The sequence below is a fragment of the Squalius cephalus genome (assembly GCF_949319135.1).
Source record: "Squalius cephalus genome assembly, chromosome: 15".
In the NCBI taxonomy this organism is placed as follows: Eukaryota; Metazoa; Chordata; class Actinopteri; order Cypriniformes; family Leuciscidae; genus Squalius; species Squalius cephalus.
Window position 1 is genome coordinate 5,150,434 of NC_137136.1, and position 27,067 is coordinate 5,177,500.

At 37.1% G+C, this 27,067-nt stretch overlaps 2 protein-coding genes across 2 annotated transcripts in view; both read left to right on the forward strand.

The window, feature by feature from the left end:
* Positions 1-5,898: 5,898 nt before the first annotated feature.
* On the forward strand, positions 5,899-17,078 carry mios (missing oocyte, meiosis regulator, homolog). The gene is made up of 11 exons (XM_079894258.1): positions 5,899-5,976; positions 6,908-8,244; positions 9,118-9,216; positions 9,388-9,642; positions 12,275-12,444; positions 12,572-12,637; positions 12,722-12,880; positions 13,799-13,951; positions 14,282-14,486; positions 14,575-14,698; positions 16,085-17,078. Exons 2-11 carry the CDS (start codon positions 6,939-6,941, stop codon positions 16,173-16,175), a joined length of 2,628 nt encoding a protein of 875 aa, XP_079750384.1. The 5' UTR covers positions 5,899-5,976; positions 6,908-6,938; the 3' UTR covers positions 16,176-17,078.
* Positions 17,079-18,128: 1,050 nt separating this feature from the next.
* Positions 18,129-27,067, forward strand: part of glcci1b (glucocorticoid induced 1b) — a 13,270-nt gene continuing 4,331 nt past the window's right edge. The window contains exons 1-3 of the mRNA XM_079895377.1: positions 18,129-18,543; positions 21,937-22,058; positions 26,295-26,381. Coding sequence (XP_079751503.1) covers positions 18,282-18,543; positions 21,937-22,058; positions 26,295-26,381 — 471 coding nt within the window. The 5' untranslated portion in view covers positions 18,129-18,281. The remainder of the gene's footprint in view (positions 18,544-21,936; positions 22,059-26,294; positions 26,382-27,067) is intronic.

The window sequence follows — 27,067 nt, forward strand, 5'->3', positions numbered from 1 at the left end:
ATCCTATTCAATGTGTTCACAGTCTCTTTCATGGGCATCATTTGTAGTTGCCTATTCACAAACTGTTTGCTCAAGCATAGCGTTTTCTCGGAGTTCACTGTGTGCTTTTTACCATGCACAAATAAAAATGTCACTGAACTTTTGCTGTGTAATTGTAACAATGAGCACACACCAAACCAACAATTACTAAAAACACACACAAAAACTGATTTTGCACGGGCATTTTTTGCACTAGTGTAAATATAACCAAATTGAAAAAATAAAATATAACACATAAATATATAAAATAGTAATAAAAATATCCATTTAAAGAATCTTAAAAGACTTCAATCTTTTATACAAAATAAAAATATCCATTTAAAGAATCTTAAAAGACTTAAATCTTTTGATTTCAATCTTCACTCATCTTAAAATGGTGTGATTTTCAGCTGTTATGAAAGGATGACAACAAAGCTTGTCCCGTATTTATTGAAAATGTTCTTAGTTTTTTGTTATGTCACACCATAAGACACATTTACAGTACAGTTTAGTAAAAATATATATATATTTTTTTTAAATTGACCAAGTTAGTGATGTTTCTAAAATATCAGACTTCACTACATAAATGTTTTTTTGTGTGTTTAATTTTTTTACTGCATATTTGAGGAGCCAACAGGAGCAGAGAATGAAAAATGAAGACTAACACCAGAAACATCAGGCTGAAATGGCCATGAATCAGGGTGATTCTAACTGGAGACTCACCATCTGTCGGCTCGAGCTCATCTGTGCCCGCTGGTGGCTCTACACTGGATGTGTCTGGATGAACCTGTGATTCCTGCTCAGCCACAAGATGATCCACTTTGTTTTTGGGTTGGATGGACTTTCTCACAGCCTTCCATCCTCTAATCAAAAAGTTACCGGTACTCCCTTTTGCCTGTTTTTCTGCAAACAACAAATATTGTTTAGAAATGTCTGTTTTATTAGCACAGATTACAGCTCAATGATTCACTAATTCATGTTCCAAGAACACTAAAGAAATGAGCTAGTAGCATATATCCGCCATGTTGGAATTCAGATCTAGCGAGTTTGTGCAGATGCAAAAAATCTTTAAAAAATGTTGAAGGACAGCATAATTTTGTCTATTTAACTGAACATGACTTTAAAGTCCTGACTTGTATTATCTTAGAGCAATTTCTATATGGACATTTCTTTGTTGTGTCACAGTTTTTCCTGGCAGATTAAAGGATATTTTGCGATTGTAACTGTAGGCTCGCGCTCGGTCCCAAAGTCCGGCATCCGACCAGTGCGGCCAATTTCATAATCAATTCAAAGATAATCGATACAAAACATCAAATGCTCTGGAATAAAGAGAAGAGATGCGAACCCAACGTTATACATGAAGCTGATAGTCTTACTCTTCAGGCTAATCTGAAGTACAGGAAGGCCCCGAAGTTCCCGAACCCTTTGGAAATTTGCATTCAGAGGTTAACTTACACTTTTTGGGGGTAGGAGACCATTTGCCAGGAGACCACCTTTCTTTGTGTGCCAGTAACGTTAATCCCTAAACTCTTAAAAACCTTACAATACAATCAAGCAATACAATCGTTTTTAAATCAGTAAGCTCGTTTTTAATCGCTATAACAACCACCTCGCTATTACCCCTTATTTAAGTAGGCTATGTGTCAGTTCTGATGTAACGTAACTCAGTACCTTTTGTGTGGTCCTCCAAAGGGACTCTCAGCGGCTGAGCGTCCTCGGACAAGCTCTCCAACTCCAGTTGGCATTTTGCAGACATGATATCAGATACTGACACTGTCTCTGCCCAGTTGTTTACAGTTGTAGACGGCGTTTGTACTCAACGGCGTTTCCGTCAAAGTAACTCAATTTATATTGCATATTAAATGACACCGTATTCTGTCAGATTCTGAATCTCAACGAGCTGTGTAGACTCTATTTGCACTTTCTTTAAAGCTGTAGACTGCGTTTGTAACACTTTAGTCCGTTAGTGACTGATTCTGATAATCGCTGCTGACCTGAACAACTCAGTGACGTCATAAGGAACTCGCGATGCCTGTGACGCCACAGCTGGGGAGGCTGCAGACCTGGGCCAAAGAGCGCCGGAGGCTGACGTCATGCAGTCTAAACTCCGCCATTTTGGCAGTCAACCAGGAGAGCGCCAGAGCGGCTTTTGCGTTATCGATAGCGGTCGGGTCGATTAATATTTCAAAACAATTACTATTTCAACATGGCGGACAGCTGCTGTGCGCCTGGATTCCAGAACAGGTGGAGGAAAGCATTTAAAAGCAAACGTTTGACTGGGTTTGCGTTATGCAGTGGTTGGTCACCAACCTTTTCAAGCCAATCACATCCAAAGTCCAAATGTAAACCAAGATCTACCACTTGCAAAAAAACAAGTGGCTGAGCTGTAAAACCTTGTTACTCGACGCGTCCGCATGAGCGCGAAGGTAATACAAAAACTAATATCCGTCTGCTCGGGCATGCATCCGCATCCGAAGATGCACGACTTTGAGCCGAATCTGCCCGAGCAGACGGATATTACTAGTACATCTCATCACACCGGCACCCAGTTTGCGCGTTTAAATCAGTTGTATGGTCTGGTGTTCAGTCTAAAACCAAATAGTTGCGTCAAGTATGCCTCGTCTGTTTGGGGAGTCGCGCGCACAGTCAGCGGAGGCTCGCGCTCCGGTGCCAGGCGAAAGTATGGTTTAAGTCAGACTCAGCGGTTGTTTTACAGACATTAACATAAGGCGCCAGATCCATATAAGGCGCTCCGGATTATAAGGCGTACTGCCGTTTTTTGAAAAAAATTAAAGGCTTAAAGTGCGGAAAATACGGGTACTCCAAAATTGAATATTGATAAAGTTTGAATGCGTCCATTTGTACCCTCCAGGCTTTTGTAGGCCTTTAAAAAGTCTCCGGAATAGGACGAGGGAAAGTTAATGAAGTAACGTTAGTTAACGTTATATCAGGATACAGTTCAGGAAAGCTAACGTTATAAGTTCCTTTATTAATACACATGAAAAGCACCCCGGGGACATTATAGGGATCCAGGGCCTAGGCAAGATTGAGTTTTTGCGCCCCCCCCCCCCCCCCCCCCCATAAGAAAATTGATAAGTGTCAAGCCTTTATTTGTTATAATTTTGATGATTATGGCTTACAGCTTATGAAAACCCCAAATTCAAAATCACAGAAAATTAGAATTGATATGAATTGATATGTCATAAGCTGTGAGCCATAACAAAGTCTTGAAATATCTCAGTTTGCATGTAATGAGTCTATATAATATATTAGTTTCACCTTATAAGTTGAATAATTGAAATAAATGAACTTTTGCACGATATTCTAATTTTTCGAGTTTCACCTGTAGTCACTCCAACACTTCAACAAGCAAAATATTACTTAAATGATACACTCTAATAAATTGCACATACAAAAATGCTACAAAGAATGTTCATTGATGAACAAACAAAAATGCTCTAATAGTCACTCCAACATTTCAACAAGCAAATTATGACTTGAAGAATCAACTGTAAATTGTTTATACACAAATTCTACAAAGAATGTTCAAGGATATTTACCAAATTGGATTAATTTAAGCAAATTATGACCATTAAACTGGTTTAACTATACCTTCTACAAACAAATGTGCTATTATGGATAATTTAAAAAAATTAAAATATTTAAGTTCTTTTAGTTCTATCTCAAATAATAAAATATTAACAGTTGTTTCTGCCATTTCTATTCACCTTCAAAGTAACTATAGCTTAGTGACAGCAATGAAACGTCCAATATTAGGTGATGTAGGCTACAATACTAAGTAAATTTATTTCATTGGACACCTTAATAGCTAAGATGAGAAGATTTACTCTATACTGAGCTTTATTTTTTATCTTCTTCCTTTCTCCGTTTTCGTCCCTGTGCGCACCAGAGGTTTAGACCGCTTCATTTTCGATCAACGCGCCAGCAGCTGAGCACTTCCCTAACGTAGCCTAACGTAACGCAACCCTCCCGCCCCCGCCCATCCAGAAATGGTCGACAGAAATCATAAATTCAATCTAATAATCAGGTTGACAAGTAATTAAACGAGTGGTTCAGGGGGCGCCCTTTGAACTTTGATCATGTTTAATAAACATGTTTTATTTCGCGTTTCGTTCTAATTTTATGATTAATATGGGAAGTAGATAGGGCGACACTAGAGTGCGTCCGCGCCCCCAACACATTTGTCGCCCTAGGCAACCGCCTATTTCGCCTATAGCAATCGCCGGCCCTGTAGGGATCTGTTATGTTTAATCTACCGGTATTAAGTTTTGCTGTGTACATGTCTATATCTTTTTAATTAAAGTGCGCAGTGAACTCTGTTGCCTTAAACTAAGGGACAGTAAGTGGGATTTTCTCGATCTAGTGGTGAAATTGTATTTTGCAATCAAATGAATAGTGCTCTCTAGCGCCTCGCATTTTCAAATGTGTGTTGCATCTACGGTAGCCATTATGTACCAAAAAGCTATGACAGGATGTCCTCTAATAGCACTTCATCGAGTTTTCTTTCGGGTGAACTGGTTTGTTATTTCAAACAAACTACAACTTGACACAACGAACAAACGAATGTTACAGTTTTGAACAAACAAAACTTACAACCTTGTTTATAGGGCCTTCTTTACTCAATAGTAGAGATACTACTTTGATACTGTACCTTGAAATGTGCTGGGGTTTTTTTATTTAATTTTTGATGTGCACAAATAAATGACAGGTAGGCTACCATAAGATTTTCTTCTTGCTGTTCCTTTTTTTTTTTTCGTTCATGCATGTTACGAATGAATGAATGAATGAATGAATGAAACATTTATGTATTTGAGCACTTGAGACTTGAGCAATAAATAAATAAATAAATAAATAAATAAATAAATAAATGTATAAATTTTCAATACCACAGGGAAGAACTTATAGGCCTACTGTCATATAGATATTTTTATCTATTATTTTCTTATTTTTTTTGTCCATCCATTTAAAATCTAGGAAATCATTACTTTCTTCTGAAGAGATCACTTTACATAATGACATATTCAATTAAGGCTTTTTATTCATATATAAACATCGCTCAATTACCATTGCAAATCTCACCTAAATGTTTGCTCGCTCAGTGTATGGGATAATTATTGGGATAATGTGATAATTATTGGGTGTCACGTGACGCGGGCTATGAACGAAAACGCGTTGTGGAAACGTTGGCCTAGTACTTTTTGTCCCTCTCTGCTATTATAGTTTTTCAAGATGGCGGAACTACATGGAAGCCTCCGTGGACTTACCCGTCCTATGTATATAAAGATAATAAATTCTTCGTTTACGAGGATAAGTCAGATCATTGGCAGAGGTATTTGTACACCATAGAGGACATATTTATGAATAAAAATATTGATTTTAGATAATAAAATACCTAAAAAGTTACTTATTGTCCCTTTAAGAAAACAATTATGCGTTCGTAAATCATAATTATGAGATGAATGAAAAAAATAAAAAAATAATAATCAAAATTATGAGATACAAAGTCATAGCCTGAGATAAAAAGTCAAAATTATATTACAAAACTACTTTTTATTTCACAATGATTTTTTATCTCTTAATTTCCACACAGTATGTATTAATTTAAAACGTTATCTTATAATTACGACTTTATAACTATTTATGTGTCGGAAATGAGCTTCCGCTAATCTGTATTTGAGCAGGTTTAATCTTTTTATTTTATTTTTTTAGATTCATTTGTTCATCTTGGTTATTTGCCCCGAAGCCCTTGAGATGTTTGGTTGAGCTTATTAAGTTCAGATCTCCCACTGTAATAAAATAATCTTCGATGTCTGTTATATTCATTAGACGCAGTGGGACTTTTATTTTGTTAGCTTCTGTCACACTGTTTACAATCTGCACTGCTTCCGACTTCCTGCGAACTTCCCAAACAAACTTCATCATGTTTGCACGTCAAATGTAAGTTGATATTTATCAAACGCTTATAGACACAGCTGTCATTTATTTATATCTCAATGCATGGTTTATTCTGTGTCTTTATTAGGGGCTGGCGTCTGTCATTACCTGTTCCCGGTTTAGAAAAGGTTGTATGGTTAGTTTAGCTGTAGCTGACCGGCTAACTCGCAGTTATTGAAATCAAGTCATAAGAACATTAAATCGCACTTAACTTTTCACTTGTTTATCAAATAAGTTGTATATTTTTTATCTTTAATTATATCATATCTACATATTAACACGAAAAGCTAGAATCATGAGATGTAGAATGGATCTCATTAATGTTTTTATTTTATTTGTTGTTAATTTTAGCACATTAAAAACGTATTTACTTTGGCTTAAACAATCCACTTGAACTTTGGTAATGTCTTGGTAACATTTGTTTTCATTACCTTTAGCTTCATGTGCAACTTTAGTTTTTTTTAACCCTTTGATGGATAAATTATTAAATCACAAAGGGAAACTTTTCTTAATGTCTAGTTTTACAACGTGTAACCATTACGCCTATAATAATAATAATAATAGTAATAACAAAACAATAATAATACATTATATTATAATATTTATATTATATTTATATATTTATATTATTATTATATTATCATTAATATTACCTGATTTCTTTTATTATGACGTTTGGTTACATAATAACAATACCATTTATAATAATAATAATAATAACTATAATAGTTTATTATGATTGTTATAAATGTATTATTGTGATTTATGTAATCAAAAGTTACATTGAACTTCAATAGATGATATAGGCTAACTCTCTCTCTATACATATGTATAGATATTTATACGTCTTTAAATATATTAATGAATCCAAGTATAACTGAAACAGGTGAGATGTATAAGTGCTGTATAAATTAGATGCTTTATAATTTTGCAGGTATCAGCACTGAAGAAACCACTGTCCTGCCATGTCGAGTGGCTATAAGCCAGATATCCTGTGGTCCCCCCATCACGCAGACCGCTATGTGATCTGTGACAATGAACTCAGTCTGTATCGGATCGGACCCGCAGGAAGCTCAGAAACCAAAGCTGGCGCCCTTCCGTTATCCGAGGAGACGGCGGCCACGCTGCTGGCCATCAACTCCGACACCCCGTATATGAAATGTGTGGCTTGGTATCCCAAACATGAGCCGGAGTGTTTGCTGGCGGTGGGACAAGCCAATGGCCGAGTCGTCCTGACCAGTCTGGGACAGAGCCTCAACTCTAAATGTAAGGAGCTTATGGGTAAGGAGTTTGTGCCCAAGCACGCCCGACAATGCAATACGCTTGCGTGGAACCCAGTGGACAGCAATTGGTTGGCGGCTGGGTTGGATAAACATCGGGCTGATTTTTCTGTTCTGATATGGGACATCAGTAGTAAGTTCTCCCCCGAAGCAGTTCCCGCCGAGAAGGTTCGCATGTCCGGCGACTCGGACTCTGGGCCAGTGGTGACCAAACCGCTGTACGAGCTGGGTCAGAACGACGCCTGTCTTTCTCTTTGTTGGCTTCCTCGTGAGCATCAGAAGTTGCTCTTGGCCGGGATGCACAGGAACCTGGCCATCTTTGACCTGCGCAACACCAGCCAGAAGACGTTTGTGAACACCAAGGCCATCCAGGGCGTGACGGTGGACCCTCACTTTCAGGACCGAGTGGCATCCTTCTTCGAAGGCCAGGTGGCGATCTGGGATTTGCGCAAATTTGAAAAACCAGTCTTCACTTTGACCGAGCAGCCCAAACCTTTGACTAAAGTGGCTTGGTGTCCCACTCGTATGGGTCTGCTAGCAACGCTCACTCGGGACAGCAACATCATCCGGCTGTACGACATGCAGCACACGCCCATGCCGTTCGGCGACGAGGTGGAGCCCACCATCATCGAGCGCAGCGTGCAGCCTTGCAGCGAGAGCATCATCAGCAGCTTCGCCTGGCATCCGTCGGCACAGAACCGCATGGTGGTGGTGTCGCCCAACCGGGTCATGAACGACTTCACCGTCTTCGAGCGCATTTCGCTGGCCTGGAGCTCCACCACTTCGCTGATGTGGGCGTGCGGGCGGCACCTCTACGAGTGCGCGGAGGACGCCGGACAGGGCTCGGCCGCTGCTGAGAAGGACATCGCCACTAAGATGAGGGAGCGAGCGCAGTCCCGCTATGGCCACGACACCGTCCAGGTGTGGCGGAACCACTTGCTGGCCGGAGGAGACGACCCGCAGCTGAGGTCGCTCTGGTACACACTCCATTATATCCTTCACTGCAACCCTGTGGCATTACAGGGGACCTTTGAACCTTTCAAAGCATATATCAAAAGTTATTGTTGAATGTCATGAAAAATTTCTTGTTGTTTCTGGATGTTTTGCTACTTTTTTACTTTATTATTATTATTATTATATGTTTTTTTTCATTATGACATTTTATTACATATAATATATTATAAATTATATATTATGCATATTATATAAATTATACTTAATATAATTATTATTAATATGTAATATATATGTAATACTATTTATATACTGTATATAAATCATAATACATTTATTATTAATATGCATATATAATAAACATTTTATTACATTATGAATGACATATAATAATAATTGTATTATTATTATTATTATTTTGTAATCAAATATCAAATAAGTACATATCTGTCCACTGCAATAGATGATATAGAATAACACTATATTCCTGACTAGCTTGATAAATCACCATATAAATTTACTTGCTTCAAATAAAATGATAAATATCTTTAGTGATTTGATGGCACTAAACTTCTAATGTAGTGATCAATTCTTCCTCAAAAATGCTCATTGTATCACACATATCTTAAACAAAACTGAACAAAATGCGGACTTGTGCACATTGTCTCCCAGAAGTTGCGTAGAAGCTATAAAAAGACTTTTCAGTCATTCTTTCTGAAGTCTGTGGCATATGAGACTTGACATTGATAAACAACAAGAAATCAGTTTTAACAACTGAATTAGCATGAAATTCTATTTACAAATGTCTTTTAAATTCTTATGAATTTATTATCTGTAAATCCCTTGTGTGATTAGTTCATTTTTGGTCTGGTTCTATATGATATCTCTATATTTCCTATGCAAGTTTTACTTATGAAGCAGTACACTGAAAATGTGGAAGAGAAGCAACAGAGCAATAAACAGTCGCTCATCTACTCCGGCATCAAAAACATTGTCAAGTCCAGCTCTGGTAAGTGTAAATGACTCAATAGTCAATCACATTTATTTTGAACTTAATATTGATTGTTCTAGAAATAAAAGTAAAAGGTAAAAGTATTTCTCATTGACATCTGCTAAATGCCTCATACGCCCTTCGTGAGGCCCTCTCATGACATGTCTCCTTCTCCCTCTCCTCTCTCAGGCACTACAGAGACACGGCGGTGCTGGTCGGGTTCAGACAGGCAGACCGATGTACCGCGGTACCACAGCGAGGAGCGCAGTCTGGCCCTGCAGTTGTGTGGCTGGATTAGCCGAGGGCCTGACATCGATGTTGAACCCTTCCTGAAGTCTCTGGAGCAGGAGGGCGAGTGGGAGAGAGCGGCTGCCGTCGCCCTCTTTAACCTGGACATCCGACGGGCCATTCAGATTCTTCATAAAGGAGCTTCCTCAGAGAAAGGTACAGGACTGGATTGCAGGAACATTGTCCAGACAGGGACTCCTATTAATAGTTTTCAGTCACGTGACTGGCCCAGAGCCCAGAAGGGCAAAACATCCATCCAAACAGGCCTGCCCAAGAAAGAAAAACTAAAATATGTGAAACAAAATGTAAGATTTGGGCACTTGTGAGTCATATACAGCACGTGCTGCAGTATTTCAATCACTAAAAACATAGGGGCATACTAAAACGCTTAATGTGAAAAACACTAAAGCGTACCTCTCACCAAAATGCAACTTAGCGTCTTTTTGTGATTCTACCCGAGGCGAACTTTTGTGTAAAAGCATAATTAGGATGGAAACGCCACTTTTAAGATTGACCGTATTTTCGTTTTCGGTCAAATTGCCTTTTGAATGGGAGTGCTTGGGGCACGACTATGATAGCATCAAGATCGCTATTTTTAAAACACTAAGAAGGCTCGACACAACATGAAACTTTGCTGGAAGTATCACCAGGGGCTCTACACATGAACTCGAGCATTGAGAACATTGTTTGTGTTCACAGAGTTTACTATATAGAAAGATTTTGAACAACTCACTGTAGTTGTGTCCGCCGGCATTTTGACAGTCAAAAAGAGTCGATTTCCGAATGCGAATGAACTGACTCTGAATTTTAGTATTGTTTCTTATATCAGGATCCTTTTTCACTAATATTGATTTTCACTAACGACAAAGCAACAAATTATCCGTAAATTTATATGGAACTAAGCTTTAGGAGCTTTCCATCTTTACTCTCCTCCCTGTTACGTTGCATTCAGAGATCGAACAGTGATATTAAAAGATCAAATTCGGTATACACTTTATTGATGATGCATGCATCCTATATACAAGTAGATGAGTGCCATGTTAGTGTCACTTCCAAAAGATTTAGCCATTTTGAGCAATATTGCAAATGTGTGCAATTTTTGCTGCTGTTTTTACTTCTTTAGTGTTCACACTAACACTCCAGTCTGCAACTTTACATGCATCAAAATATGATGCACAGTAAAAAGATGAATAACTATATAGAAAGTAAGAGTATTATTTTACTATTACTATTGATATTACTACATGATATTAGGGAGTCATGTAAATTTAAGATGCTATCTGAATAATTTTTAATTGCTTTTTCATGTAGAAAAATAGATGTCCGTGTTTCCCTGAGGGATTCACATGAAGTCTGTTCTCTTCTTTGTGCTCGGATGAATGCCAAGTTATTATAAGGACTGTGTAAAATTCAGGCTAGTCAGAAATGGTGTACGCCATCAGCTGCCTGTTTGCTATCAAAAGCGGTTCTTATATACTTAATAAAACGACAAAAGCATGGCTTACATTACACAATGATATTTTGTTAATATTAAATGCCCTGAAGCTGCAGATACATATGGCATATGGCAACTTTCATAATTGCCTGTTGTTTGGGTTTTAAGTATAATTAGTTTTGGCTCAGAGGTTTTAGAAAACAAATATGATCTTTATAAAGGGTGTGGTTTTTCACACATACTGCCACCACTTGTGTCTTTTGTCTTTGCAGTGTTTTGTTTGCACTCATGCAAACTGCATATGTTCTAACATCTTTAGACACAAAAGGGGATGTTTCACAGGATGTCCACAGAGCTCTTTTGCATACAATTGAAGCATATATTAACCAGTGGGCTGAAAAACTGCTTCTTGAATATGTGAAAGTTCGAAGATGAGGTGGAGAGGAAGAATTTCAGCAAACAACGACTTAAATTTCAGCCTATAATATATCAGGGTTATTGTCGTTAACTAAAACTATTAAAACATTCTGTTTATTTAAGTAACTCTGATATCAAATAAAATTATTAGTTGAAAAAACTTAATCTAAACGAAAATTTTAAATGTTGCCTTGGCAAAAAAACTGAAATAAGGTAAAGTTGAAGCACAAAAATGATTAACTGGAAATAAATAAATAAATAAATAAATAAATAAAACCAACTAAACCTAAAACTTAAATAGCAGTATTAAAAAAAAAAAAAAGAGAATAAAATGAAAACGTCACATAATGAAATTACTAAAATTAACATGAAAACTAAAAATATAAAAATGAAAGCTAATTCATAATATTAGTAAAACTTATAATAAAACCCTAATAGAAACTTAATCTAAATAAAAATTTTAAATGTTGCCTTGGCAAAAAAACTGAAATAAGGTAAAGTTGAAGCACTAAAATTATTAACTGGAAATAAATAACTAAAACCAACTAAACCTAAAACTTAAATAGCAGTATTAAAAAAAAGAATAAAATGGCAACGTCACATAATGAAATTACTAAAATTAACAAGAAAACTAAAAATATAAAAAAAAGAAAGCTAATTCAAAATATTAGTAAAACTTATAATAAAACCAAAATAAAATAAAAATTTAAAATAAAATAAAACCGTATCATATAAAGCTATCATATGGCTTCAGAAAAAGTGCACAAGTCATATGGACTATTTTCATGTTACTTTTATGATGTTTTTGTTTTTTAATTATTTTTGGACCTCGGCAACCCCATGTTTTTGTTGTATGGAAGATCAGTTTGGAGATTCATCATAAGAAAGAAATGAATTTGGAATTGTTTGAGTATTTCTCCTTTATTCTCTGCTCAGGTGATCTGAATCTGAACGTGGTGGCCATGGCTCTGTCGGGCTACACCGATGAGAAGAACTCCCTGTGGAGAGAGATGTGCAGCTCTCTCAGACTCCAGCTGAAGAAGCCATACCTGTGCATCATGTTTGCCTTCCTCACCAGTGAACCTGGCGCGTATGACGGGGTCTTGGTATGTTAAAAGAAAAAACTAGGCAGAGTATTGAGCTTAAATGAATATTCAAAGTTGCACTGAATTTAAAATATGCAACTATCTCATTGTTTTGAATTGCTGAATATCCAGGCTCTTTATTTTACAGTATGAGAGTCGTGTTGCTGTCAGGGACAGGGTGGCCTTTGCATGCATGTTTCTAAATGACGCTCAGGTAAGGCCCGTTCACCCCTCTGTTCATCCAAGTGCCACTGATGTGCTGTATGTAATGTACTTTCATTTTTTCCCCTCCCTTAAGTTGCCTCGTTACATAGACAAGCTGACCAATGAGATGAAGGAGGCTGGTAACCTGGAGGGAATTCTGCTTACAGGACTGACCAAAGATGGAGTCGACCTCATGGAGAGTTATGTAGACCGAACCGGAGACGTGCAGACGGCCAGTTTCTGCATGCTCAAGGTAACCGGAATCCAGAAACCGAACATGATCAAGATGATCTGCTCTCTGATGGATGTTTGGTATTACATGCACTACCGTTCTCTTATGATCACCAGTGCTGCATTTGTTTGATCAAAAATACTGTAAAAATTATTTAAAATAACTGTTTTAATACATTTTAAAATGTAATGTATTCCTGTGATCAAAGCTGAATTTTCAGCATCATTACTCCAGTCTTCAGTGTCACATGATCCTTCAGAAATCATTCTAATATGATGATTTGCTGCTCAAGAAACATTTCTGATTATTATCATTGTTATAAACAGGTGTGCTGCTTCATATTTTTGAGGAAACCATGATTTTCCCCCCCAAGATTCTTTGATTAGCTAAAAAATCTGCATTTATTTGAATTTAGCATTTTTGTAACATAAATGTCAGTACTGCTGCTTTTGATAAATTTTTGCATCTTCAAAATATCTTACCTTAAACTTTTGAACAGTAGTGAATATTACAACAGAAACAAAAAGGTAAATGCAAATAAAATAAATGAAGATGTTGATTCCATCAGGACAGAACGGAGCCCTTAAGGGGACGTGGTGGTGGAAAAAATATGAGATGGGAGGAAAAGTAATAAATCAATGCTTTTGCATTCTCTCACAAAATGTTTGCGTTCCCCGAGAAACTTTTGCATTCGCTTTGTGTTCTTTGCGAGTTGACACAATTTCTTGGGGGAACACAAAACATTTGTGAGAAAATGCAAAAGCCTTGCCAAAAGTTCCTCCCATCTCATATTTTTTTCTTCACCATGTCATTTTAGAGCCTCCTTAGGACAGACTGAATGTAACTAAACCAGGAAAACTGGTGTGCATTCAGGTCTACTTCACAAAAGTTGTGGTGAGTTTGGTAAAAGGTGTGTGTATCTGCTGTTTGTTGTGGTAGGGCTCCCCAGGAGAGGTGCTGAAGGACCCTCGGGTGCAGTGCTGGATCGAGAACTATCGCAACCTGTTGGACGCCTGGAGGTTTTGGCACAAACGGGCTGAATTTGACATTCATAGGAGCAAATTGGATCCCAGCTCAAAACCACTTGCACAGGCTAGAATCACATTTTTTCAACCAGCTGTTAAGTTTTGATTAAGCATGCATGATATGATCACTGACCCAATGTATCAGTCAGTGTTTTTTTTAAATTATCAATCTGATTATTTTTGTGAGGCTTGTTTACTATCAAATAAAATTCTAGAATGCATTTTTTTATATGGTAGCGACTTATGTTGTTTGTGAGCCATAACATAAAAATAATTATCAGTGCATTTCTAGCATGAAATATCATTTTTGGTTGCACCCTTCAGCTTAAATTTAGTCTTTATGCTGGCAATTTCTGATTTTCTTCTATTTTTTTTTTATTTATTCTGATCTGTGCAGGTGTTTGTGAGCTGTAACTTCTGTGGTAAGTCTATATCATACAGCTGCTCGGCGATACCACATCAGGGCCGTGGATTCAGTCAGTACGGGGTCAGCGGTTCGCCCACCAAGTCAAAGGTCACCAGTTGCCCTGGCTGTCGTAAACCCCTTCCACGCTGTGCCCTCTGCTTAATGAACATGGGCACCCCTGTGTCCAGCTGCCCAGGTAACAGACAGATCATTTAAAGTTCCTCTTGATAAATGATATCATAATGTTCAGCTCATTGTGAGACTCATCTCATCCATCTTATCAGCAAAAGCAGATGAGAAAGCCGATCTCACACGAGACAAAAAACTTGCACAGTTCAATAACTGGTTTACCTGGTGCCACAACTGCCGGCATGGTGGTCATGCGGGTCACATGCTCAGCTGGTTCAGGTAAGAGTCATATTCACCCATATTATGCCATTTATTTGATGGCATTACTAATACAAATACACTACTGTTCAAAATTTAGTTGAGTTGGGATTAGTAAGATTTTTTAAAAATAAATGTATCCTTTTACTCAGCAATAGCCCTATTTGGATGGTAATTGTTTCTCATGGGGGAAGACATTATTAATATTTAAAGGGGTTAGTCAGTGATTTTTATTGTTGTCCGAATCCAGAATGTCAGTGTTTTTCTCCCACCACCCGTGTAAAAATACCCAGACGAATTACCTACTGTTTCTTGACAAACACCAAAGTCTTGTGGTAATTTAATTGCTGTTCAAATCCACATCTCTGAATTTATAAGAGGATCAATCCAAAAATCGTTTTGTAAATCCTTTTTGACCACTGCTAAGCAACATACGGTAACTGTTGCACTTCTATGTAATTTGCATGAATTTTAAAGATGTACACTTTTATTACTGTAGCGCTGGAAAGTATTTACAAGAACAATATTTCATTACTGCTACATTACATTTGTTCTCCATTATTATTGCCATTATTATGGCAGCAACAGGTATGCAATACAATTTAAAAATATTTATTATATACAATTATGAACATAAACCAAGTAGCCAAGTCAATTGTTTACCTTATTTAAATAAGAGGTTGCATTCACTTATTTCTGCTATTTACCATTTCCAATATTGTATAACACATCAGTTTTCCTGTTTTAAATAGGATATTTAAATGATCAAATAATAAATGGCATATTGTTTTCCTATTATTAAATTAATAATAATAATTATTAATAATAATAATTCCAATTATTCTAAGCATATGTGAGCAGTGTGTTCCCGGGTTCGTAGGATCACATTGTCCCTTCACCGTGAAAAAAATTGCCATATGAATTCATAAGTTTTATTACTGAGGTGCCATGCAATATTTTTTGTCCACATGAGAAATAATTACCGTCCGAATAGGGCTAATGATGCATTAAATGTATCAAAATGTGACCGTAAAGACTTTCACATCAAAAGTTATTTTTCAAATAAATGCGGTTTATTTGAAAGTTGATCTTTCCAACTTTCGAAGCATATTAGAATGATTTCTGAAGGATCATGTGACACCGAAGACTGGAGTAATGATGCTGAAAATTCAGCTTTGATCACAGGAATAAAACTTTTTTTAAAATATATTTTCAAATAGAAGAGAGTTATTTTAAATTGTAATAATATTTTTCTGCATGTTTGATCAAATAAATGCAACCATGGTCATCAAAAGAGACTTCTTTCAAAAACATTACAAAATCTTACCGACCATAAACTTTTGAACGGTAGTAGTGTATAGTTTGAAGTACAACATTTTAAAAGTAATGTATATTCTTTCCTTTCAGAGATCACAGTGAGTGTCCGGTGTCGGCCTGCACCTGTAAATGCATGCAGCTGGACACCACAGGCAACCTGGTGCCTTCTGATAGTGTATAAAGGCCTATCCGCCTTTGTTTTCCAAGTTAAATCTGCCATGTTACTAGAAACCAGCTACCAACACTAGTACTGTAAGTGAAGAGGGAAAAGATCTCACGGTTTCAGGAGTCAAGGACGAGCGGACGTGTCTTTCTGAAGTGATCTGTACACCTCACTTGCATTGATGTCAACGACAGGTGCTCTATTGTCACAGGAACCAAAGCAGTTAGACTGTTAGGATTATGTTACCCATGATTAACTCACCCACCCACGGGCAGTTGTGCTTCCTGAGAAAGTGTCCATGTGAATGTCTGACCATAGCATCTGTGATTCAGGATCAGGAATTTCAATGAATAAAACTATTTCAGTATTGAGTTTAGGGACAGGAAAAGGGATATTACAATAATTTCAACTTTATGAGTTTGAATACATGTGAGAAATGTTTTGTTGATGTCTTAGAAAGTGCTTTCACGTGGTCCATCACTTCTTCCATTACTTTGCCTTTGAGTTTAAGCGTTGTTTAAAAATTCATTTGTCAGAGATCATATTTCTTTAAAAGGAACCACCATCGTAGAGGTGTTGTACATCAGGTTAAGGGAAGCCCAGGTCAAGAGAAATGATTCTCACTGGAAAGTTGTAAAAATAAAATTGTTCAGTTTGTTTTTAAAAAAATGCTTTTAACAAATAACACAGTGATTTATGTTGTTTAAAACGTGTTCGGTTAACATTAGTTCTGGCTAAGTGTTGCATTTTTTGGATCTGAAGGTAATGTAAAATGCTGTTTTGTAGATCTTACCTTAATTTATTGCACAATCAATGCAACAACTAAACATCCTAACTATTTAAATGATTGTCTTTATTTTTGGAAAAACAAAAAAGAACTTCCATTGAGGACTAATGTTATTAAAACACTTTTCTGAAGGAGTTTTGAATTAAGTTTTTTTTTTTTTTGGGCAACTTCAATGTGACTTTATACAGATTTTCAGTGTAAGAACACAGTAAGTTTCTTACTGTAAGAACATGTCTGAGTTAAAGCTCACCCCAAAATCAAAGGACAAAATAAGCCTATTTTAAGGACTATTCCAGTTTTTATGGATTGTGACATTTTCAAGACAATAAAGCCATTGAAACTTTTTTAGTCCTAAGAAATACAATTTGCATTTGAGACATGGGACTCAGGACTTTCCTATTGTTTACCTGCAAAGCTTTTTTGAAAAGCATGTGTAATATATGGTAAAATATGGTCTGTGGTTAACATTAGTCTCACGTTTTGTTCTGCAACATAAATTGCAGTCATACCTCTAATTCAGATTTGAGTTATGGCTGTAATTTATGGTGTAGAACAAAACAAAAAGAAATTCTTGAAGGAACCCATGACAACATAGCCTTCCCTTGGAGACTTTGGATGAAAAATGTGCTTTGTCATGAGAACTAATATCATTTTCCTATCAATGCCATCGTACTGAGCATCAGACCCATGACTGCTACACAAATGAGATTTGAGTTTAGGAAGAGAAGCTGGTGTTCGGTTAGTAATGATTAATTAACTGTGCCCTATTACTCACACAATTTACATACAACAATGTAATCTGTGTATGGACTACTTTCATGATGTTTTTGTCATTTTTGAAGCTCAACAAATCTCTTCAATGGAAAATATCAGCATATGGGAATGAAACTATTCTAAGATAATCTCTTGATATCTCATTCTCAAATAATGATTTCCAGAATGTAAACAAGACTCCTACACATTCTCTGTTCAGAAAATGAGGCAACATAAAAACATTCCACAGCTCCAAAAGCAGAATGCTTATTTTTCCATGCAACACTAAACCCCGCCCCGGCAGGAAATGCAGTGATCTCATTGGCTCTTCGCGGAAAGATGGAACGCATAAGCCAATAGCGATCAAACAGCGCTGGTCTCTGCTCCAATCAGAAGCAGCACTCACGCGTCTTCCGCCCGCCCACTGCCTTTACTGCAACATCTGTCAGCTCAGGAGCACTGGACTGGAGAGTTTGGTCCTGCTTCTGAACTTTGCGTCCGATTTGATACAGAGTTTTACAGGCAGTGACAATTTAGTACGCGCACAAGAGGAAGCAAAGTTTAAAAATAGATCAGCTTTTCGCATGAACGCGTTTTCAGTTCTCGTTCTGGAGTTTATTGTGTCTCGTGCGCATTTACGCACTAAGTGCACTAGTAAGTCTAGACTTCAGCCTGTTTCTGCCAGTGCCCCTCTGAGATGGAGTGATGAGAGATCTCTTTCATTCTTTCAAGACACAGCAGAAGTCCTTCATCATCCTCATCCTCATCCTCATCCTCACAACATGAAGCAGATCACCAAGCCCATTAGGATCCCATCAGAGAATCACTTTATAGCAGCAGGGAAAGGTACGTTTTATTTGTGCAAGTTTTGAAAACGTAACAGCAGCATATGCATAATGCATTTTTAGTTTTTAACCTCTTTTAACTTTAGTTTGTAACACTTTACTATGAGGTTTAATTTGTTAACATTAACTATCTTGAACTAACAAGGAACAATAGGGGTGAATTCAGGTTGATTGGGACACTTTTTGCCATTGATATGACTGGGGGAAAGCGTCCCAATCAACCTGAATTCACCATTTTTTTATTTATTTTTTATTAACATTTGTTAATGTTAGTTATTAAAATGTATCAAGTTCATGTTAGTTCACACTGCATTAGCTAATGTCAACATATAGTCAACGTTTGACCTTAAAATGTTTTAGTAAAAGTTTAAATTAACATGATCTCATTTTAATAAAGGCTGTAGAAGTATTGTTCATTGTTAGTTCATGTTAACAAATGAAACCTTATTGTATCGTGTTATCCATAGTTAATGAGTTTGTTTGTTCTTAAACCCTTTGCATATGATCTATAACTCATTTTATAGCTTGATTTCACTTTATTCAAATCTTCCACATTGGGTATGTTTTTTGAAGACGCTTTCCTTCCTCAGATTTTATAGACATTTTCTGCTATACAGTAAGTGCAAATTAGTTTAAATCACTGAATAAAACAACATTGTTTATCAAAGTCTTTGTGTAAAAACACAAAGTGTGACCCACTGAGACCCAGATCCAGATCAACATTACATTTCTGTGGTCATCACAGATCTTAAGACCTCGATATGTGTGTGTGTGTGTGTGTGTGTTAATGTACAGTTTCGTACATTTTATTGTAATTCCTGTATTTCAAGTTCATGTTTTTGTCACCCAGCCATAAATTCTGAGTATATCAATTATAAAATTATTATAGCAGAACAGTTTATCACACCATTTTGTGAAGTATCATATATTTTAATTTCATTGCACTCTCCCTGGAAGTCTGATTCTGATCAGTTGTGGTTTTCAGCATTGAGGTATTTTCATAATAATGACACTAAACCGCATAATTGACAGTCCCAGTCAATCATTTTCCTACATATCTGTGCTTCATGCCTCTTGTCTCATTATTTCATGTTCATTTATTTGTTTATTTGACAAGTAGCCATGTAATAAGAGGGATATTATACAATCAGATGATTATCATCACAAAATAAATCAATATTTTGGTGGGGGGCTAATGCTGATTCATAAAGACTGTGGTCTCTAAAAAAGTTGATTATTTTTCAATAATAACCAGCTGGCGGCAGATTACCCATAATGCACCTCTGAACATGTTCCCTCAGGAGACGTGCACGTCTCTTTAATGTAATTCTATAGTCACATTTACTATGTTTGGTATAGCATCCTGGTATGCAGTATATATATACTGTGCACAGTATTTTCTGTATGGATGAAATATCCGAATAACCTACAATGTTTGCTAACTTGTAGAGGAATTCTGTATCCCACAATGCAATGTTCTAAACTTGTCCTTCTGTTTCAAGTATAAAGAGTATGAACTGGAAGCGACTTCAGTCTTGACCTTTACAGCTGATCTATACCTTGATTTCGCATTTGATCAGTCTGACAAATGTTCATATATTTTTACAATTATTTAAATATAATACAATATTGAAGATTTTTTGTTCTTAGATAACTGCACATCACTCACTGAATTAAACATGACACACCTGACAATGTAGCACACTATTTTTTGAAACATTAATCATTACTTTGTTTTAAAGTACATACACGCTAATTGGTAAATAATAGTAAGTAGTGTTCAGTATATAGTGCACAGTAGTTAGTAAGCCAGTATTTCATTCTGAACATGGCCTTTGTGTTTCAATTGTTCACAAGCGTTTCATTGTGCGCAAGTTCACGTCGTTAGCAAAGAATTTTAAAAACAACGTTCTGACATTTATTCGTTCTAATATGAGTAAACTACTATTGTCCAAACCGTCGTGGCCTGGCAGGCTGTAAGACAGCTCTCTATCTCTCGTCCTCATGGAGTGCCCGATGCTTGTGTAGATTTGCATTTGAAACGCTTCTCCTTCACACAAAGACCTTGCAGCTGCCTCGCTGCAATCTGCAAGTGAATGTAGTGTAGCCGTCCCCCAACAAGTGCATTGAGAAAAGGTGTGTGTTCTCGGCTGAAAATGTTTCGGGGCCGATGTTATCATTCAGACCGCTTCAGTGTTTGAGGCCTGTACTGTAACCAGCCGTGCCGTGACACGTCTTCTCATGTCATGAGTGTCGCTTGCAATGGTGTTTTTTTTTTTGTACATTGTATTAAGACAATGAGCAGGGAGTAAACCGACAGTGCCATTTTGTTGGCTCTTTTGCATAGGCTTTGACATTTGTGTTTGCAGAGCTGGAGCAGAGAGCAAACACACGCAGGAATCGCTCTGTGGGCTGCATGCAAGCGGGTTGTTTTGAATTTCAGCTGTTGGTGCATGTGTGTACATGCATGTGGGTTTCACTGTGAGCAGTTTCACTTTGTTTCATTTCCTCCTGAGTGTCCTCGCAGTGTAACCTTTATCTGAGAACAGTCATTTAAATATTCTAGATTATACATTATACATATGAGCATTGTATTTTGGGATCCAGAAATTGCAGGTTATTCATCCATACAAAAAGTGTATATATATATATGTGTGTGTGTGTGTGTGTGTGTATGCATGGCAATACAATACAATATATGCATTTTTTACAAAACTAAAGTTATCAGTTAATAAAGTCATTTATTGACAGTGTTAAGTGCATTCAGTTTTGCATTGCAATTATATTATGTTATGTTATGTTATATTAAAATTGTCATTATAATTCTTTATATGTATACTATTCTTTCCATTAAAAATATTTAAGAATATTGTAATACAATAGGATTTTATTATTATTTATTTTATTTATTATTTCATGAGATTTATATTATTAATATTATGTTTATTATCAGTTTTGTTCATGAAACTCATCCTGCACCTACAGTTTAATTTATGTTTGTGCCATAGAATCAGAGAGATTTTTGGCTGATGGACCATAAAATGGGCTAAAAAATAAAATAATAACCCATAGACTTGTACAGAAGGAGGGACACTGAGCCATATCTATAAATCTTTCAGGCCTATAAGCAGACTAGCAACTATAACACTAGTTATAGTTAAACACTAGTCAATTTTCTTCAGGAAATATAAATATTAAGTTTCTGTTGTTTACGTTCCATCATAAGTACAGTCTGTTTTTGTTCTGTTTCAGTACCGTTATGACATTGCAGGCAAATGCTCATCAGTTTCCAGTGACACCCACCAACTTCCTCTCTGTCACCATAATGCAGTAATTTCTCATGTCACTGTCCACTGCATACATAATCATAAACACCTCTGTTTTTTCTCTCAAGCACGATCAGCCAGTCGACAGCCGCTCTCGTTGGACAAGCTGCCTGAGCAGTACCTGATTGGACAGTGGCCACGAGAGCCGTACCAACCCCAGCCATCCTGTATGAGTGATAAAGCCACACAGGTCAGTCAATGTTACATGCAGTTTACTTCACAGTATAGTCCCCTAAAATAAAGAGTCACTTAAATGCCTGAAAATCCATTGTATTAAACCACAAAATATCAAACAAGTTGCATCTGCAAACCATTGATATGCGGCCTATTTTTATGAACTAACTTCACATAATTTTTACTCAATGATTTAATGTTTCACAAACACAAAGTGTAAAATCGTGATGTATGTACATAATCAGATGTGTTTCCAAATTAAATAGGATATTAAACAATACAACATGTTAATTTTATACATCAGGAAGTGATTTGAAAAAAGTGGAGCCAGGCAGTTATGAGAGTTGAAAAATAAGAGGCCAATGATATAAATAGAAAAGGAAAGTTGTTGCAGAGATGGTGCAAATCAATATATTTTTAATGAAAGATTACAAAAACAATGTGTGTTTTTTTTGGAATATTGTGCACAGATGAATCATGCATGATGATTCATCACACTTGAACATTATAATATCATTGATACAAGGGCTTTTCTCAGAACTACTTTTTTCATCATTTTGACTTATTAATACTAATGTCATACTAATGTTTCACAGAAACAAAGTGACCAAAAACTAATTTTGAGTTTCATTTCTATTGGTTTATAACTTAAAACCTTTTTATGAAAGTGGCATTAACAGAGTGGACGTGTGTGAGTGTGTGTGTGTATATATATATATATAAAAAAATATGTATGCATAATGATAAGCCAAAACATTCTGACCAGTCACAGGTGAAGTGAATGTCGTGATCATCTCTGAACAATGCCACATATTAAGGTCTGGGTAGAATAGATGGTAAGCAAACAATCAGTTCTCGTAATCAACGCGTTGGATGCAGGAGAAATGAGCAGGAATGATGATCTGAGCGACTTTGACAAGGGCCAGACTGTTACAGCAAGGCGACTGGGTCAGAGAATCTCTGAAACGACAAGGATTGTGGGTTGCTCCCGGTCAGCAGTGGTGAATTTACCAACAGTGGTCTGAGGAGGGACAAACCACAAACCAGCGACAGGGTGTTGGGCGCCCAAGACGAAGGCTAACCCTTCCGGTCCAAGCCAACGGAAGGTTTACTGTGGTACAATTTTAATGATGGTTATGTGAGGAATGTGTCACACAGTGCATCATATTCTGCTGAATATGGGGCTGTGTAGCCGCTGACCAATCAGAGTCAGAAAGCACCTACAATGGGAACTGGACCTTGGAGAAGTGGAGAAGGTGCGCTGTTTTCCTGGGGAAGAGATGCACTGTGGGACGACGACAAGCCGGTGGAGGGAGTGTGATGCTCTGGGTAATGTTCAGCTGGGAAACCCTGGGTCCGGCCATTCACATGGATGTAAACTTGACACATGCAACCCACCTTGTTGTAGACCTGGTACCCCCTTCATGACAATGGTGTTCCCTGGAGGAAGTGCCTCTTTCAGCAGGATAATCACACTGCACACATCGTTCAGGAATGGTTTGAGGATCTCAATCCAATGGAGCATTTGTGGGATGTGCTGGACCAACATGTTAGATCCTCGGCAGCTCCACCTCACAGTCCTCAGGACTTGAAGAATCTGCTCATCTTGGAGTCCATGCCTCTGCGGGTCGGCGCTGTTTTGGCAGCGTGCGGAGGACTAACATATTAGGTAGGTGGTCAGAATGTTTTGGCTCATCGCTGTGTATATATATATATATAGTATACGTATACATATGCATAGAAATTTCAGTACATTCAATCTTTGACATTAAACAATGGAAAAGGGTTGAAAAAAGTAATGTCAGTCACTGTAGAGGCAACACAAATGATTAAATTTGCACTGAAGACAATTTTTTTTTATATTTCAGATAGTGTGCACCAATTAATAATTCACAAAAAAGGCCCATTCACACTAAGAACTATATAACTTTAAAGGTAACAGTAACTGTGTTAGTGTCCACACCAGCACAAGATATTTTCTGTTTGCGCTGCAGTTTTGTCATCTTTCGCTTTAAATGCTCGAGTTCTGAAAGCAAGATGGATTCTGATTGACTGTCAATGTTTTTATCGTTCATCAGCTGGAAAAAAAAATCATTCTGAAAGTGATTCTAACGAAATCTTTCTCTGTGGTGTTGTCGTAATAGTTGAGGTGTGATAGATAGATTCTGCTGTTCTTTTACACTTAAAGCAATTTTTAGAAATATATCTGTATTGTTATCATTGTAGTTATCGTCTTCAGTGTGAACAGGGCCTAAGACAAGAAACTCTATTCAAGATTTGATTTCTATTTTGACTTTAAGTGTCCAAATACCTCTCGGAGCCACTGGACACTGAAGAAAGGCTTTGCTTGTTAGTTGTACTGTTTCTGACTGGTCGATATCTGTGTGTAACGAGGTTTATTCTTACTCTGTTTTGTTTCCTTTCTTCATTAGTATCATGAAGTCTTTGAGTGCTCAGTGGTTTAGCTCTGCTGAGACCCCTCGCCTCCCCTAAAACAAAACCGTCACAAAGGCCGATGCTTCGTGGCAGTCTGTCGCCATAGAAAGTTCTCTCTGGCGTTGTGTGGAGTGAATTCTTTCTGGAGGTGCAGCAGTTTGCACCTGTCGCTCAGTGTGTGTATTTGTGTGTAGGTGTGCACACGCTACCTAAGGGCTGCGAGCGCATGTCTGTGTGTCTCTGCACCACCTGGCGCTCTCCGACAGCTCTTTGTGTGCCTGTGGTGAGCTGCCTGCAGTGAGATCCATACATATGCTAATGTCTGATCCGGCTCGCGGAGGCCTCGCGCTCCCAGAGTCAGAATCATCCCGTTTCTCTCAACATCTCTCTTCACGCCGCAGAGCCATGCCGAGGCTCTTTGTTGACAGTAGCAGCTTTTGCCATTGTTTAAAGCGCTTGGTGAATTGATGATTAGTGTTTAAAAACTTCTCGTGGACTGTTTTCTTGGTCAACTTGAAATCAGAATTGACCCCTGTCTGCTTCCTGAAATGGTTCATTCACCCCAAAAAATTTAAATTCTGTCATCGTTTACTCACTCTCCCTTTGTGAAAAAGAAGTATGCTTATATGTATTGAATGTTCACTTGTAGTATATTTCTAAAAACTGTGCTTATAGATAACTTTCATGACTGTTTCTTAACACACTTAAGTGCGTTTTTAAATTTAAATGCATTTTAAATTAAGAATTAAATCATTGTTTCAATAATCTTATGTCATGCTTTATAGAAGTATGCTTTAGCCTCATGGCATAATTGCCTAAGTCATTTTTTGTTTCTTCTTGTTTTCCAAAGACATTGAAATATGACTTAGGCAATTATGCTATGAGGCTAACGTTATGTTGACTAACATACTAAAGCATGTAAAATACTTGGTTATAATTTTAAATGAAGTGTAAATTGATATTACATTTAAAGTGAATTTTTTTAAATGTATTTGCAACTTCATTAATTACATACTTAAATGCATTGCATACAAGTTTCAATAGAAATTAGTTTAAAGTGTACTTTAGTGGATGATACATTTTTGTCAGTACATTCAGAAGTACACTTAAACATATTTTAAAGACAATAGAAGTAATTATAAAAGTATGCATTTAAGTCCTACTTAAGTGGGTAAAAAAAAAAACACTCTTAAGTTCAACAAATTGCATTCAATATAAATGTAAACTATTATATATATAACATGCAATAAAGTGTCTGCAGACATTACATTCAGTTCGTATTGAAAGATATTCTTTTCAAGTATATTAATTCCATAAAACCACAGTCAGTCCAAACCTGTATGACTTGCTTTCTTCTGTTTTTTGTCCATAAAGTAAAAGTCAGTGGGGTCCAATATAGTTTTCGGCCCCATTGATTTTTATTATGGACCAAAACATTGAAACATTCATAAATATTCCTTCACCATTCACTTTGCTTTCTCAGACTTTCTAAGAACGTTATCAGCTGGCACCACAAAACAAAACTCATTAAAGACTAGAAGAAAATGAGTGTCTGGAAAAAGATGCTCTTATTTGTGGTGCCTTTTGTCCATCTTTTGTGGCTTTTTGTTTGTTCTTCTTTTTGTTGCGGTTTTGGTCAAATGGCACATATGCAGTTTGCCAACCACAAACATCCTGTTGTTGTTTTATGAAAGATTTACATATCTAGGTCACATGATTTCAAGAATATATTCTATATAGGACACAATTTAAAGTCAGCATGATTATTTAGTCAGTGTGTGCATGGTTGAACATGTTTTGACCATGTTTATTGCAGACACCTGGATTTTGGACCGAGGATGGAGGAGAGGTTAACGTGCACAAGCGCTCGGCATCATGGGAGAGCGCTGACCATCTCATTGAGGTATGCATGAAAATACTTACATAAATACTTACAAAAAATGCCTTTCAGAATGTGTTCACACTTGTCATGTTTGGTTTGATTAAAACAAACCCTGGTGCGATTGCTCTGTTAGTGCGGTTCATTTGAATAAGTGTGAACGCTGCCATCTGAACCCTGCTGACACCAAACAAGAGGCCCGAGACGCTGAAGACATGAGTCTCGTCCGCTTCCAAACGAACTCTGGTGCGGTTCGACTGAAATATGAACGCAACACGGACCAAAGACATGTAAACGAGCCAAAACAGGATGTGATGTAACAAGATGTGACCCTAAAAAGAATGCTCAAGCATCTTATCGTCATAGAGGCTACATTGCCCTTCACAGTTTGGTACATGCATTGGAAACGCCATCTCCTCGCTGAATATCTTCATTTTTGTGTGCGACGGAGGAATTCCTGGCACTGTTTTGACTCCTTTACACATTTTATAAACTCTTTCTCAGCTGGTACAAATACCATCATACTGTATGTACGCGCATACAATGAGCGCATTTGGTAAGTTTCATTGCAAAATATACGTCATAAAAGCCGTTTTTTGTTTCGTATATTTCGGTTTGGTGTTAAAAATGACAGTGTGAATGCTAAGTGAACCAGGACCAAATGTACCAAAGTTTTATGTTTTGGTCTGGATTAAAAGAACCGAACTACA